At 42.9% G+C, this 16,584-nt stretch overlaps 2 protein-coding genes across 4 annotated transcripts; both read left to right on the top strand.

Annotated features, from left to right (window-relative positions):
• The first annotated feature begins 362 nt into the window (after positions 1 to 362).
• On the top strand, positions 363 to 12,471 carry LOC142884064 (sperm flagellar protein 2-like). Of its 3 annotated transcripts, none has more exons than XM_076019500.1 (36): positions 363 to 763; positions 1,291 to 1,502; positions 2,110 to 2,212; positions 2,300 to 2,552; positions 2,652 to 2,846; positions 2,934 to 3,011; positions 3,262 to 3,338; positions 3,513 to 3,726; positions 4,221 to 4,409; positions 5,292 to 5,479; positions 5,931 to 6,102; positions 6,319 to 6,538; positions 6,622 to 6,699; positions 6,786 to 6,845; positions 6,955 to 6,995; positions 7,312 to 7,375; positions 7,576 to 7,610; positions 7,973 to 8,039; positions 8,184 to 8,221; positions 8,463 to 8,526; positions 8,670 to 8,695; positions 8,798 to 8,849; positions 8,956 to 8,996; positions 9,189 to 9,292; positions 9,416 to 9,657; positions 9,752 to 9,818; positions 9,933 to 10,087; positions 10,168 to 10,371; positions 10,546 to 10,673; positions 10,848 to 10,975; positions 11,184 to 11,325; positions 11,407 to 11,544; positions 11,680 to 11,816; positions 11,951 to 11,999; positions 12,163 to 12,222; positions 12,299 to 12,471. In XM_076019500.1, the coding sequence occupies exons 2-36, from the start codon at positions 1,445 to 1,447 to the stop codon at positions 12,440 to 12,442; spliced, it is 4,011 nt and encodes a 1,336-aa protein (XP_075875615.1). In that variant the 5' UTR covers positions 363 to 763; positions 1,291 to 1,444; the 3' UTR covers positions 12,443 to 12,471. The 3 variants fall into 3 exon arrangements, with proteins under 3 accessions (XP_075875615.1, XP_075875613.1, XP_075875614.1); XM_076019498.1 differs by lacking the exon at positions 363 to 763 and adding an exon at positions 801 to 1,154; XM_076019499.1 differs by lacking the exon at positions 363 to 763 and having other exon boundaries at positions 1,218 to 1,502.
• LOC142884068 (sperm flagellar protein 2-like) lies at positions 12,468 to 16,322 on the top strand. The gene is made up of 11 exons (XM_076019505.1): positions 12,468 to 12,597; positions 12,813 to 12,951; positions 13,439 to 13,511; positions 13,619 to 13,730; positions 13,829 to 13,899; positions 14,032 to 14,214; positions 14,304 to 14,393; positions 14,601 to 14,771; positions 14,951 to 15,124; positions 15,388 to 15,507; positions 15,638 to 16,322. Exons 2-11 carry the CDS (start codon positions 12,833 to 12,835, stop codon positions 15,719 to 15,721), a joined length of 1,197 nt encoding a protein of 398 aa, XP_075875620.1. The 5' UTR covers positions 12,468 to 12,597; positions 12,813 to 12,832; the 3' UTR covers positions 15,722 to 16,322.
• The last annotated feature ends 262 nt before the right edge of the window (positions 16,323 to 16,584 follow it).

The following is a 16,584-nucleotide window of genomic DNA, read 5'->3' as shown; positions in this document are numbered from 1 at the left end:
CAAACAACCAAAGTATTGAAAGTGTGAATAATCACATCAACATTTCTTTAGAGCATTTTAATTGATCCGTTCACTCATTCATTTTCCATACCCGCTTCTTCCCGACCTCAGGGTCACGGGGGTCTGCTGGAGCCTATCCCAGCTGTCATAGGGCGAAGGCAGGGTGACACCCGGGACAAGTCGCCAGTTCATCGCAGGGCCACAATTTAATTGATCCTGTAACATTGAAAATTGAGTCAGTAAATGTATTTTCATGAGCTGTAATTTGTGACGTTTTTAAAAAAGGCTTTCAATATTTCACTTTGTAATTGGAAGAATTGTGTGTAACCTACATTTTTTTTTTTTTTTTTTTTTTTAATAAGGTTGCGGGACATAACCGTAAATCATATTCACGATTTACCCCAGGCCCCAAATCAGCGTACTGTCGAAACGTTGCTGTTTTGAAGGCAGCAGGGGCCGCCCCCTCCCCAAAGCGCCCTCTTGAAGCTGGTTTGGAAACACAGTTGACGCGTCTCCATGGCAACGGCACACCACCGGGACTCCTTCCCCGTCCATTAGAGAACTAAACGACGGCGTCTCTCCATCTCCCTGGTGATCGCAGCCGAGCCAAGTTTGCAGTGCGCACTCATTTGTGCCATTGTGGTAAATGCGTTAAAACGAGGCCGCCAGATTTCTGGGCCTTCTGCTCGTCTTTGATCAGAACTATTTGGTTTCTCCATTTGTATTAAGATGCCCAATTGTAATGGACTATATGTCACATTAAGTAAGTGGAGTTTACGAGCGAAATATCTTCACATGTGAGTGAGCATAGAATTACAAGTAGTGGTGGTGACTTTAATCCCGGATCAAAGTCATGTGAAAACGATAACAATGTTTTGTTTAAATTGTGCCAATAAGATCCAGTATTGGATGTTTCACATGTGTATATTTGCACCTTTTGGTTCTTCCACAATTCACAAGATTGTTGCTGCATTACATGTAGCCCATAAAGTTACTAGATCTACTTGCCAAGCGAGACCATTTTTGTTTTGTTGTGTGAAATTGCCACAAGGAAATGCTTTTAAGAGAGCCCCTAATTATTTTTTTTTATTTTTTTTAATGAATACTTTTACATTATGAGATTATTGTATGTGACATATTGCATTAATTTCGAGGTCTGTTTTCTCTTTGATAATTCATTTATGTAAGTTCCTTTTTTCTTTTTCTTTTTCTTTTTCTTTTTCTTTTTCTTTTGGTGAACGGGGTTACTAATTCCCTCTCTTCTGTCGGTGACCTGACTGTTGGGTTCAGTGAATTTACCACCATGTTCAGACTAGGTGTGCACTCTGGGCTGTAGGCTCGCTTGTTTTGACGGAGGAAAAACTGACGACGCAGACGACAGAGTTTTCTCCCCGCTCCTCTGCCGAGCCCTCGGTTGACTCGAAATTTTTGTCAAACCACAATTATGACGGACATATTGTGCCGGTGGCTGAACGAGGACCTGCGGCTGTCACAAGTTGTGGGTAAGCATCACCGAAACAACATCAGACCTGCCAGACAAGCCGTCTGCTAGCATAGTGTGGCTGTGCTAACGCCGAATGGCTCAATAATGCTCAAATAGTTTGCGTCGAAACTTTAAAAATAACAAGATACCTGTTGCACAACGTATAATAGGCCAATTTTCATTTTAAATTCATTGTTTTTAAATTTAGACACAGAATGCTGTTGTTTTAATGTATATATTTTGTTATATTTTAATGTATGAAAAAATAGGTACCAACATTTTAATAATAATGGCAGTAATTTATCTGATTAGTTTAATCAATCATAAAAAGTATTGTTATTTGTTAGTTTCAATAATTAGGAAAGTAAGATGTAAAATAAGAAATATTAAGTTGCTTAAGTAATTTTCTAGTGTTTTCCACTTCTAGACAGCAGTGATGGCTTCACTGCACATACAATTACGGCCTATGACATTAGTATTTCACAAATATACACACGCACACAAACCAAACCACCTTGAACCACCTTTACCAACAATATTTTGAATTCAACTACGTCTATCCAATTATTGGCAAAAATGTCATGTTTTAGATCACCACCTGATTGAATGTGCTTCCATTCTCACAGAGCCACACAACCTTGCTAAGATCTTCTCCAATGGTTACCTCATCGGGGAGGTCTTGCACAAATATCAAGTGCAAAACGACTTCAGTTTGTTTACTGAGAAATCGTAAGTTGACCTTTGTCCAGTGGTTTGTCTTAACGCACATTTAAGTCATACACACGTTTTTAACATTTATCTCATTATTCCCTATAGTACCTCCATCTCCAAATTGAATAATTTTACTCGCCTGGAATCGTCTTTCCACTTAATGGGGATCTCCTTTGACGTCAACGTGGCCCAGGCCTTGATGCAAGAGAAGCCGGGCGTTGCTGCACGCCTTCTTTACCAGCTGTACTTTTCCCTCGAGAGGAAGAGAAGAACTCAAATCAGCGGTACCATCATGGAAATCACTCAGCCTGCAGCCATTGTTAGCCTGCACAAAAAGGAACAAGAGATGTATTCCACTGTATGTATGGCATAGATGTATTGCTATAACTAGTACTGCTTGCATTTTATGTTTGTTTACAAAATATCGAGATGATCTTGCCCTCTGTATTTGATTTAGCGGCTGCATCAGGTGGTGAAACGAGATGCAGAACTGAAGCTGCAGAAAATCACTCATCACTACGAGGAGAGGTTGCAGCAGTGGAACGAGAAGGCTGCCGTGGCCCTGCCCATCGCAGCCCCTCCTCCTCAGAAGAGAGAGCTCAAAGTCCAGGACTTGCAGAAAGTCAAGTTGAAAAAAGCGAACGGTGAGAAGGTACTGAAGGCCGCGAGAAAGCAAAGCACTCTTGCATTTGCTATTCGAGGAACAGTTGTATTTGTAACCAGGCTTCTGTTGTTTCAGGTCCCTAAACCGCCACCGTACACTTCACAGCTCAGCCTGAAGAGGAAACATCAGCAGCAAAAAGCACAACAAGCACAGGTGGGAAGAAAATAAACAAACTATAATTTTGTGGTGTATGTTGTCAGGGTAATTATACTTTATCATCAGTAATAATTTAGAGCTTGTAATGTTGTCGTTTTCCAGTTAAATCTGTCCAATGATCCAAATGTATGCTCTTCTGTATTGACGTTAACATGTCCAGGTTTTTGCAGTCCCAATCTACATATTTGGATTGCATGGATTTGTCACTAAGACATCACTGTCTTCTTCTTTCTTTGTGTTCACTCAGAAAGTCCAGACGGAAATCGCCCAGTTTGAGAGCAACAAGAAGAAATTGGCCACATATGCCTTTGCTTCTTCTTCAAAGTGAGATTCAAAAAATAGACATGAAACAAAGAATGTGTATCGAAGCAATTGTGTCATTAAAATGACTAAATTCGCAGCAGACTTGCAAAAATCTGAGTGATTGTCAATATAGTGATTTTATATAATAGCTTTTTTATATTATAGATTTTAAAAGTTTGAATGGTTTAATTGCAGTGGCCAGGCGTTCCCTTTAGAAGTTCCTGTTGAAGGCAGCGGCCAGGAGTTTGACTTGACTGGAAGTGGACGCAAGTTGGTGTTGAAATCCAACTGCAGGTACATGCGAGACATCCGACAGAGACTGTTGGAGAACGCCGCCGCTCGCGAGCAGAGAGAGAAAAGACTCAACAGATTCCTGATGGAGCAGCTGAAGGCCCATGAAGCTCAGGAGGTGGAACTTCAATTCTTTACACGTCTGTGTCTTGTGAAGAGCTAAGAGCCTTCCCAGTCACATATAGGCATGATGGTCATTAGCAGACATGATTTCCTGGACTTAGATTGAAGGGTTCTTAAGTGGGTTACCATGAAGATGCTGGAAAGTGCTATTTAAGTGCAGCTCCCCCAATTTGTTGCATTTCCGCTTGAGCAGCTACTGGAATAACTCCTCGAACAGAGCATATTTTGCCCTCTGAGAGGCATCAGTCAGGTTGAACCGGGTTATTAGTCCCTGTTGTGACATCACAAGGGACCAATTTCCTTTGTTTGGAAATTGGAGCAAGTAAAATATGTAAATGATGACATAGAGACACATATAGCTGGAAAACATTGGACATTTAGTGCAACTCATTTATATTGCATACAAAAATGCCATCCTATTTGACTTCATGCAGTCTGTAATTTGACTTTTTTATTTCTTCCTCACCCTAAATGTGCCTCCCGCCGCAGGAGGCATGCAGGGACGAGCAGCTGGTGAAGCGACTGACGCGTCAGACTCAGCTGGAGCAGCGTCTGGCCACTCAGCTGCTTCAGATGCGCCGTCAGAAGGAGGGGATTCGAGAGAACCGCCTCTTCAGGGAGCAGCAGTACCAGCAGAGGAGAGAGAGGGACTTCCAGGAAGCTCTGGAAATGGAGGCGGTGAGATGGGACAGAAATGAAGAAGAAGAAATAAAATGAATGGTGCTTGCACTTTGTATCAGGCTCTGCCAGTGAAAGTGTAGAAGATGGAGTCGTATTTTGAGTATTAAAGAGTAGAATGACTTAGTTTACATGTTCTGTACGTGGTTCAACATAAACTGTAGCTGACTGGTGAAGTTTGATTGGAGGCACAGACGCGTGTAAATCTCTCAAGTGGGAGCAGGCACATATCCAGTGTAAAAAATGTGGTGTGCTGTTGCATGACGTCACAGTGCAGAAGTGTTTCTTCTTAGTCTTAGACAATGTTCAGGGGGGAACTTACAGAAATGTGTGTGAATATCATGGATTCTGTGGTGTAGTGAATAATTAAAAGTACCACCTTATGGTTCTTTCCTTGAGATGAACACCCTTGTGATGTCGCAAAGGGCACCAATAGCTCACTGGTACCTCTTCCAGGTTAGTGACAACACACCCAACTGCTGTCTAAGTTTGCCCTGTGTTTTTGCAGGGAGCGGCTGTAAACAGAAGGCTAAATAAAATTTCTACATTCTATATTTCTATAAATTTCTGGAAATGTGTTCCACTTTTCCCAAAATAGGTTATAATACGGGTCCTTTAAGAATCCTCCAAGTTGCTTGTGGCTTTTTCCGTTTCCTTCAGTATGAGTTGTCCACTCATGAACATGAGCGAAAAAACAAAACACGATGATGTTTGTGTGTAAAAAGCAACCGGGGGCCCCTCTTGTGTGTTTTTGCGCAATAAATAAAAAGTCCTTTAACCATCTCTCATCTTCCTGAATAACTCGAGCTCACTGATCGGACATGTTTTTGTGTGGTGCCCTCCCTCGCTCATCCTGTCTCTATGGCCGGCTGCCTGCTGCAGGCTCTGGCTCGGCAGGCTAAGTCTAAACGGCCCGAGGAGATTGGAAAAGAGCTGGACTACTGTAAGATGGTGGCAGAGCAGCGAGTCCGGCGCAGATACAGCAGACACTTTGCCGTGTGCAGGGAGATATCCATGCAGATGATCGACTTGGTCACCATGGTTGGAGAATATCGACTGCTCAATGAGAAGTACGTGACAAAGTTGTCTCTAATAAAGCAGTTAGCCAGTGGAGGAGAATGTGAATTCCGATTTTTGTCTTTTTCTTTTAGGATGTAATTACTATTTTGGTAGATGATGAAGTTATTTGAGGTTTATTTATAATACAGTACTTGCATGATTGTTTAAAAAAAAAAAAAATAACAGAATGATTATTTTCACCAGTTCCTTTACTAATAATAATATAATCAAAATCCAACCTGAGACATGAAAAAATGTCTTTGGACATGTGGATTTCACAAAGTTATTACAAACAAATACCAGCATTCAAAACGTGAGAAAAGTCATATACTAGATGTGCACTTTAGAAGTCTATTCTTTCCTTTGTATCCTTTTTTTTTTATATATATTATCATCATAATTGTTATTTTTATTATCATTATTATTAGTATTATTATTTCTGTGTTTGTTTTATGTGTTTAGTGAGATTCCAGAGAAGCAGATGCGAGAGTGGAAGGAGCTGCTGTTGCACGGGCTGCCTTTTTATGAATCAACGGATGAGCAGCAGCAGCAGCCGGAGCAGGAGCTCTCCTCTGACCTCGTGGAGCTCGCGAAGCAGGACATCCTCAATAACCAGGACTACGACGAATACACTGTGAGTAGCACACGGATGCTGGTGTCTCTATTAGCTGCTGCCTCCCCAGAAGCTCTCTGTAGTTTCTGAACAAGGTCACAGACATTAAAAATGAACCATACATTTCAAAACAGTTGTTTGTAGTGGATTTAACCTAACCCAAACACTAAGATTCTCTGATGTGAAGCTCTGGACGAAGGGCCTGCTTTCGTCTGACCTTTGTCCTCTGTGTGTCAGAACATGGTAGGTGAGTGGGCGTGGCCAGAGGAAGCAGGGGAGACTGAAGTGCCGCCGAGCAACAATGACACTCTGGGACACGTGGTGGTGCGACTGCGGAACTTGCTCCATCAGACCGTGGATCTGACTCCACCTCCTCTCCCTCAGTTCACATTCAAGGCCTGTGTTTTGGGCAAGTCGTGTTCTGGCAAGAGCAGCTGCCTCGCCAGGTTTGCTAAAGGTGCGCTTGAAAGAAAAACATCAGTCAAACCTGGATTTATGCCCTACTTTATTGGCTGAAGGCTTGTTTTTTTTCTGCTTCAGCCCATGAGATGTACATCTTATCAGCTGACGCACTGATTGAGGAGGCGCTCAACGCTCACCACATCGGAGAAGTGATAGTAGGACTGCGTCTGACATGTAGTTATGCCTTGAAAAGAAGTCAACGTTTTTAGCACCTCAACTGCTGTTTGTTGTTTTATTTCATGAGGTGCCAGAGAAGCAGGACAAGGTGGAAAGCGAGCTGCTTGCATCCTTCACTTCACCCAGTGGGTTACACGTTCAAACTGTATCCTGTGCTGCTCTTATTATTACATTTTGGAACAGCTTGCTTGTTTGACAAGTGCAGTGTAATTTGGAATGACATCTCTTTTCCAGGCCTTGAATTTGAAGAGGACGGTAGAGGCAGTGAAATAAGGGTAAGTGTTGTCCGTGCATTCTGACAGGCTTGTATTAATGTCAACAGAAAAAAAAAAATATATATATATATATATATGGTACATAGCAAACAAAATAGCAGTCTTTATATTGATAGCCATTGGCAGTTAAACAGGTGATGGCAGTATAAGCTCAGCTAAAATAAGAGCTTATCCTGTCTTAAAAGGGCTTTTTTTTTTTTCATTTAACAGCACATAGAATGCTCCCACTATTGTTTCCACAAAATATCAAAAAAGGGGTCACAGGTGTTCTCTATGTTACTGTTCATTATGTTAAAAGACTTTTTCTTTCTTACAGATCCCAGAGAATCAGGACAAGGAGGACAGTGAGCTGCTTGAATCCACCACATCACTAACGTCTGGTGGGTCACATACTCAGTGGTATTTTTCTGAAAGTGGAATGTGTCTTAATTATAAATGTTTTATTCTAAGTTACATGTTGCTAAATAATGCATCATTTCGTTTGAACTGGCTGTATCATCGTATTAAATGGTTTATACATTGTTTTGTAAGATTTTGTTTGTTGAGATAATCATAGATTTAAGCTTTATTTTCTTTTTAGATCTTGAGCCTGAAGTGGGGAGCAAAAGCAGAAAAGTAAGCCTCTTTTGTAATCAAGTTTTTTCATTATTTTTAATTTGCTTGCATGCTTGCAGCTTCAACCTACTTCTCTGTAAGATGCAGCCTCATCTAGCAGACACACTATGTGAATATTAATGTCCAGCGTGTTTATCTATATAAGCCCAGATAAAAGTTCCCTATAGATTTCTGAATGTGGGGCCATTAAATGCGGCTGATAATATGAAGCCAAATTTTCTTTATTATTCAATCAACCAAAACTGTTTCATCTTATTTGTCTTTCCCACACTTGCTGTGTTTTTTTTTAAAGTGAGAAAACATACAGTTCTTGGCCTCAAAAGGTAATTGGTGACTTGTAGTGTGTTACTATCTTTTCCCAGGTCGCAGAGCAGAAAGAGAAAGAGAAAGAGAAGGAGCTGCTGGCATCCTCAGCATCATCCAAACATGGTGGGTTTCACAAAATTACTCTTTTGCATTACAAAGCTTACAATGTGTTTCCGTATAACAGGAAAGCTCCTTCTTGCTGAACGTCACAGTACTGCCCATTGTACAGTATGTGAGATGGTAACTTCAAATTCTATCCTCTTGCAGGTGAACCTGAGAAAAAGAGTAAAGGCAAAGATTTAAAAGTAAGTGTTGTTTTCTGCTTGAATTATTCCGACTGGTTGAAAGAAATGATGTATTGATCATAGTGCAACCTGAATCGTCCTTCTTTCTTTTTGAAAACTACAAAAACAAAACATGTGATTGCACTGCTCTGTCCTGTATATATATATTTTTGCCGTTACACCAGCAGGGTTATCTGTGTGTATATACTGATAAAAAAAAATTGCATTTAATTAAACAGCTTTTGAAACTCTTTTCCTAAAGGTCAAAGAGCAGCAAAGTAAGGAGGACGCTAAGCTGCTCGCTCCATCCACGACACCAAAACTTGGTGAGTTACTGGCAATGGCTCAAAACCATGCTGCTCTGTACTATGCATGTAGAACTGGAACTGGGTTAAATCCACTTCCACAGCTGCCTGTTGATGTGACGTGTCTGTGTTTGCATCTGTTTCATGTTTCACCGACTCCAAAGAGGAGAAAGAAGGCAATGAAATAAAAGTAAGCAAAGTGTACAAATGTCCTCATGAGTTAGTTGTTGGTCTCTCACTCTTCACGTGTTTTTTTGTTTTGTTTTTTTTTTTATCTCAGGTCACTGAGCAGCAGGACAAGGAGAGAGAGGAGCTGCTGGCAACCTCCACAACACCCAAAGCTGGTGGGGGAAACAAAAATAGAAAAAATCTCATCTTGACTGTTTTTTTCCCCTGAATTAGAAATTCACTGAACAGAACATAACAATTTAGAGTTTCATCCATTTCCAGGTCTTGAATCTGAAGAAGGGTGTGCAGGTACCGAATCAAGAGTAAGTGACTGTGTTTGCTGCTACTGAGGATCTGTTGACTGGTTTGCTTGTGTCTCAGAGCGCTGTTAAAACGGTTAAAATTAAAATTACAGTTTCGAAAAAAAAATTCGAAATTGAAAATAGAGCTTCTTATCTAGACATAACCTATGAATTAATATAAAGAAGTTGTTTATTTGACACATCGCCTTTCAGCTCTCTGGCCGGGCCGTACATGGCGCAGTTGTTGAAAACGAGCTGAAGAAAGGATACGCCATCCCTAATGAGCTGTTAGTGGACGTCATAGTAGAAGCCATCAGGTTAGCATGTTGCCTTCAGCTGTTCTGAACCACATTGTTCTTTTCAAAGTTAGTCAGCTTCCTCACTTGTTTCACCGCTCAGCCTGATTGAGACGTTTAAATATCTGTTTCTGTCCTTCCCAGGCAGATTCCGGCACAGTCGAGTTGGATCCTGGATGGTTTTCCCTCGGATGTCACCCAGGCAGAGCTACTGAGGAAGGCCTTAGGCGGAGCTGTTGAGAAAACTGCCGTACACGACAGGACTCAACTCGTCGTTGATCCCTGTCCCCCCAAAACTCCACCGCCGGCACCTCTGGTCCTGGACCTGGCTGTGCTGCTGGACATCCCCGATGAGTGCGTGGCCCGACGGGCATACAGCCATGCAGGTGCTTTCAACTAAATGGGCATTTTTAATCTGAGGTACAACTCATAAGGCATTAAGATTCCATTTGTGGTCGTCTGTATGTGGTGCGTGAACAGATGCTGCTGTTGAAGCATCTTTCCATCCTACAGATGTCACCTTGTATCAAGCACAGATTCCACACAGGTAAAAGTTATTACATATTAACATACATATATACATATATATATATGTAGCAGTTCAGAATTGAAAGTGGACAACGGCTAGTTATGTCTGCATTTTTTTTATTTTTTATTTCAGGATCACATTTTTTCACAAAACCTGGCCAAAGCTGGAGAAATGGTTGGACAAAAAGCTTCGGATTTTGGTCCGGGTTGACGCAGACGTAGACGAGGAGGAGCTGTACAGGAGGGTGGAGTCTGTCCTCCAGGAGGCCATGCAGCAGAAGGACGATGGTCGGTTCCTCTGACGTGAGCCCACTCGTGCCTCGACTCCCCGCTGTTCACCTTCTCCCCTTGCTCCTTCCCCTTCTCAGCGCTCAGCATCCCCATTGTTGAGTACGTCGTCCACGACAGCGACAAGACCCCTGACTCCCTCTCAACCACGTCCTCCTCCGTGGAACCGCTCCCGGAGCTCACAGACAAGGTGGCAGAATCCACCGAGCCCACCCCTACTCTTAGGGAGGAAAAGACGTCAAGTTTAAAGTCAGCGTCCAAAATCAGCAAGGACTCCCCCAGAGGTGATGATGGCAGATCACACATTTCTATCTTCATTTTAGAGCCAGTTAAGGTCACAGTAATTATTGACCTACAAAGCCGTCATGTAGAATTGGTCAAAACCATTGTGTATTTTTTCTGATGATCTCTGAGATGTTGTCTGTTGATTGATTTTAATTTTTCTGTGTGTTGCTAAGATCTTCCTGAAAAGACGCCCACCTCAGGGATCATTGAATACCACGTCGCCAATGTCAAGGGCACACCTGAGTCTGACATATCTTTCCTGGATCCGTCGGGCCTCTACGTGCACAAAACCCTGCCAGCAGTAGGACAAAATCTCTGTTTATCCTTTTTTCATGCTTTTTAGAAACTGAAGTTCAGTTTGCCTATTTATCGCCCACACCTTGTTGTTACTCTTGGCCACCACAGGGTGGCTCTGGTACCTGTTTATCCTTTTTTTCCCTCTGATTTCATTTGTTCTCCCCTTCTTGTGACCCAGGACGTCCCAGAGTCCCTGTCCAGCCATTGGGACGCAATGTGTGACATGTACGTGAACAACATTAAGGCTGTGATGCAGCATCTGCGCTCGCAACGCGCTGAAATTGACCGTCGCTTTTACGACATGAGGTACTGAGTGAGGGTTTCACTGTGGGAATATTACATACGTTGTTGAATTAAAGGTAGCCCCCAATAGCACACAGGCACAGATCAGCTCATGGCTCGTTTTTATCACTATATTTACTTTATGAAAAGTCATCTTTAATAAAGTTGTGATTTCAACAGTTGGCACAGGTTATTATGGTTATTTTTTTTCTCTCCCCCCGCCTTGCTGGAGAGGGGACTATGGACACTACCTGAGGCGCCCAGACCTGAAGCAGGAGTTTGTCTCCGAGTGGCAAAAGTACTTCAACAGCAGCATGTGGGATAGTACGAGATATGACGAGCAAACTAAAGCAGAGCTCCACCTGAGACTGGACGTAAGGACAGATTTTACATCTGTATGTAAATATAGATTGGCATGGTCCAGTGGGAACTTTGTACATTTGCTTTGTCTGCAGGAGCTGTGTGAGCGGCTGTGGGACATCAGTGAGACGCGTAAGGAGCACGGCGACAGAGAGAGGGACGCCCTCATGCACGGAGGCCGCTTGGAGGACCAGGCCGCTGTCCTTGTCAACCACCACGCTATACTCATGCAGGTGGCTGTTGTGTTGTGTGTAACAGCTGGAATCAATCCCAGGAGTGCCTTTTTGGTGGCTTGGGTGGCTGCTCGTTGAGGTTCACTCATCAAAGCCCTTCTATTTAGTTTTTTTTTTTTTATTATTTATTTCCAGGTGGAGCTGGACCGCTTTCAGGTCACGCTGCACATTCTGAGGATCTACTATCTGGGCATGCGCAGTGACATTTTGCCTGAGCTGTCCCCCGACATACTGAAGGTCGCCTTGCAGGAGGCCGTTGAAATTCGGGACAAGTACGAAATGCACACGCACACCCCTGACAGTATCCTAAGAGATAATATTATCACTTCTGCCAGCCAATTCTCTTGCTTTACTGCCCACAGATAAACTTTATTGATCTCTTTTTCTTTATCCTTTTCTTCCGCAGACAATCTGACAATGCAAGGAAAGGTCAGGATCAGACAGAAGCTATCAAGGTACTACTAACTTGGAAGTTTAGTAGTTGAAATACAAGTAATAGTGCAAACATGTGTACAAATTGTATAACATATTTTAAAAGAAGTCACTCCCACGTTGTACGTGGCAGGTTGACACGCAGTCTGACATTGAGATATTGATGCTTCCTTCTCTTCACTTTAGCAACCCAATGAAAAGTTTATTTCTGACCACGAGGAGACAGTCTCAGCCATCAGCAATCTGGTAACCAAGAGTCTGAGTTTACAAAGGAGGTGTGCATCAGGTAAGGCAAGATTAAACCAATGTCGCGTGCACTCAGGTTTTAGCGGAAGCCAGCAAGTGGGAGAAAAACGAGGATGACGCCGAGAAGGAGGATAAGGGCGCCGCAAGCAAAAAGAAAAAAGCAAAGCCTGCGCCCAAAAAGAAAAAAGGCATGTCCTCTTTGCAGCGTTTGAAAGTATAACTTCTTAAAATCGCCTTAGAATCATTGTTGTCGTCCCCATCGTGCAGGGGATTCGCCGCCTCCGGCTGCTTCTGACGAGAGCTCCGAGAAGAGCTCTGAGGATGAAGTCAAGACCAGGATATACAAAGAATATGACGTTGCACTGAAACACGAAGGTAACCACAAAACACAGTGAAAAGCTTGATGAGTTCAGCCAAAAAACAACTGTTTCTGCTTTTTATCCTCTTTATTCTTGGGGAAAAAAACATCTTAATAGAGTTGTTGTTTGTGTGCAAGCCAGTCTGGGTGGTTTTCTGCACGTCCATCTTCTCATGCGTGCAGTCCGCACACTCACGGCCAGTTGCTGAACCCCTGCTCTCCCCCCCTGCAGAAAACGCATCAAAGGTGCGCATGGCTCTGGTGAGAGGCCACAGTGTGGCGCTGGTCAGCCTGCTGCAGCGCAGGGCTCAGGAGACCACAGGTCGCATGCAGCAGTGGTTGGAGGAGCACTATCAGGCAGAAATGAAGAGGTAAGGCAGCGCGCAGATGATGATGATGATGATGTCAGACCGTGCACTCACTTGTTCATGACACCGACAGGAATGTGGTGATTTTGCACAGACCCTAAAACGTCTCAAATAAGACGTTAAACCTCAGCAGTGTGACACTTGACCTCAACGGCATCAGCATTCAGTGTTGGGAAGACTGCTTTGCAAATGTAATTGGGTACAATTACAAGTCACCCAGCTTAAAATGTATTAGTAGTAATATTAAACATAAAGCCCAGTCTTTATGGTAAAATTGGTCAGATGTAATTAAAATTGTAATCACAATAAGTAACTAATTTAATGACAAATTTTGTCCAGTAATGTAGCTACCGCTAATTACAATTATCTTTACTTTGTAATTGAATTACGTGACAGCGTTGCGTGTCACTCGTTCCTCCCCTACGCTGCCTATCAATGATCACAGATAGAAACCATGATGGCTGTTTCACATCACCCCCTTTGTTTGTAGCATTGATCAGCTGTCGGAGGTGGTTCGCTACCACATAGAGTCTGCGGAGCACTTGAAGAATGAGATGGTGCTGGTACGTGAAGATTATGAACCGTGCTCTAATGTTGATGCATGTCTACTGTCAGGTGAGCACCATTAACACCACAGATTTGTTTTGTTTTGTTGTTGTTTTTCCCTCAGAGAGGTACAAAGTTCTTCCTGATGGATGTTTGCCGCGTGGAGAATCCCACAGCTCTGAGAATCATCCAGCTGGAGTGCCTCTACCAAGGGTTCCACCTGGTTTCTCAGTCAGGTGATCGCTGCATTCAGACGAGTTGTGGCTTATTAATCACCGTTAGCACAGACCCACCCAGCCATCCAACCTGTGTGTGTCTTATTCTGAACTTTCAGGTGTCATGCCCAGCTCAGGGCTGTACAAGGTGCTGGGGGAGATCACCTCTGTCCATATTGAAAACAGCAAGGTAGTGTCGAGGCCACTCTGTGAAGACACAAAATATCACAGCTTTGAAACTTGGTGACTTTTACAGTTTCAGTGAACTCACAAGTCACAGGTTAGTTTGGATGACAGTCTTCTCCACCACCCCCCCCTGCAGGTTCCATACATTGAATCTCTGCTCAGAGACAAATCAGAGCACATCGACTGGCGCCGCCTGCTGCTCAGTGCTGCCCTCCCGTGGCCGTCTCCCTCCGTGCCGCAGCTGCTGGCTGTGCTGGAGGGTTTTAAGGCCGTCGATTCTGACCTCACAGGCTACGTGAGCGAGGATCAGTACCTGCAGGTCGGTTATGCCATCTAACTGTCATTGATGTAATCTCAAAATCACTTCTCTGCTCTGCACAAGCATCGACTGTCCCCCTCAATCAACAGGTGGAGTTATGGTTCAGTGACGGCACCGAGGACGCCCAGGGAGACTCATCAGAAATGCCGTCTAGCAAACGACTTGCTGAACTACGCAAGGTGATTGATACTCATTTAAAATACAGATGGTGATGACCTTGCTCTGTTACAGTTGTGATGGGCTTCAACAGACCCCCTCATGGATGGATTTTTATAAAAAAAATAAATAAAAAAAGAAAAAAAAGAAAATGTTAATAAACAATTAATTTTATGAACCCTTGAAAGGATTTTGAATGACACGAACCAGTTTTTTCTCTTGCGCTGCAGTTCTTTTTCAAGTTGTTTGCGGACCACTCTTCCCTCCCCTCTCGGCTGCACTATGAGACCATGCTGCGGTACTTTGCAGCCGACCCAGACCCCAGAGAGGGTTTCATCAGAGCACTGAGTTTGGGGCTGGGAAAACAAGTGAAGAGCCCCTCACAGGACCAGCTTGTCCAGGTGAAAAAGATGGTGAAATTTGCATTTTAACAAATTGTGAATTATGTACAAGGTCGTGTAATATGAAAAGAACAACATAAATACACAACTAGAGCACCTCAATCTGCTTTTTCAAATATTTTATTGCACCTCAAATGGTCCAGTAACAACGTTAGACTGCATGTTTGTGCTATATGTAGTCTATGACGTCAATGGAAGAGGAAGTGGAAACCTCAGAGCTCAGTGCAGACAACCAGGAGGAAAAAGCTCTGGATGTGTCGAGCACTTCCTCTGCAGAGCAGGAAGTGTCCATCCCAGCCCTCCTGGCCGTGATCGGGCGCAAAGTCCCAGAGACGTCTCAGAGTCAAGAAGAGGTAGGGCCTCATTCAATCCTGAGTTTGCTTTTTGGAACTGAAACATTACATTTTTATGTACGAAAGTACACAGAAAAGGATTCTTAAACTGACTGTAGATAAATTACTAAATCTAGACCATATGACTGGGAAGAATAAAGTAACTTGTCCGTTTGCAAAAAGCCTAAATGTGAGTGGAAACTGAGGTCAGCATGTCATGAGGAGGATTAATTGACATCTTAATATAATAAAACCCTGTTTTCCTCCTGCTTGATGTCTTGCAGCTGGTACAAATATTTGCAGAGCTGAACTGTGGATGGGAAGACAGCATTCCCTTCTCAGTACTCTGTCAGCATCCTGCTTTCCAGGCCCTGATGAAGAAGTCAACACAGCACCAGCTTATTGTAAGCTCCTGACTGGACTCGTCTCTTTCTCTACCGGAAGGGTTTATTCGATCCAGACTCTCAATTATTGTTCTTTTTTTACTTCTTCATTTACTACTTTTTCTGTCTACCATTCCTCTTTATCTCGCAGGACATTCACGATTTGCTGCTGTGCTGCCTGGATGGAACAGATGAGGAAGAGCAAGATGAGTCTGACAGTGCAACATCTTTGTAGAGAAACAATAAAAAAAAAAAAAGAAGAGATAATAGAAAAATGGATGGATTTATTAACAAACTCAAGGTAATGTAATGTTCCAGTAATGTCTAAAGTGCTGTCTAAATTTTAAAACTTCTCTTTTGCTACAAGAAAGTCGTTTCTCTTGCTGTTTTGACACATTTTGTTTTTGTTTTTTTTTCGTATTTACCAGATTATGGAATAAAAAGCCGCCGCAACTCGTCTCACTGTGTGAGTCCAACTGTTAAAGGCTGGGGGTGACAACCTGATGGCAACGTGGATGCTTTTTCTTTTGGTGACACACTCCAGCAGTTTTTCTAATTGACTTGTTTGTCTAATGACCTCCCTGACACAGAAAAAGCCAAGCTTGCGGCTACAATGAGTGCATTGTCCAGGATAACCTACATGTCAAGCCTGACTTACCAGCAACTGCCTGCTGCCGTGGCCGAAATCCAAATGTAAACCCATGTGCTTGATTATCTTCACACGTAAACTGGTCTTGGACCCAAAGTGCTAGACACATAAATGCCACTGAAAACCGGTTTGCATCTGTTGGCAGAAGATGGAATTAAAAATGGAATATGGAATTAAAAATAACAAATAAAATGTTTTAAAAAAATAGATATTGTCGGATTCACTTCTTTTTTTATTAAAGAAAGATGAAATGCAGGGGAGGGATGTTAACTGAAATAATCAATCCATCATAGAACAATCTATTGTGAAAGTATGATGTATGCAATCAGAGGTTGTCTTGGGATGCATGTGGATGCCAGAGAGAAAATGTGACTTGGGGGAGTCCCTCCCTCTTGTAACCCCACCTCCACCACCACGCACAGCACTTCTCTGCCACCACTCTGTCTCTC

This window comes from Nelusetta ayraudi, unplaced genomic scaffold, assembly GCF_046127955.1.
Source record: "Nelusetta ayraudi isolate G7.1 ecotype Tasmania unplaced genomic scaffold, CSIRO-AGI_Nayr_v1 ptg000010l, whole genome shotgun sequence".
NCBI lineage: Eukaryota > Metazoa > Chordata > Actinopteri > Tetraodontiformes > Monacanthidae > Nelusetta > Nelusetta ayraudi.
The sequence above is the reverse complement of the archived record's forward strand: the minus strand, read 5'-3'. Positions and strand labels throughout refer to the sequence as shown.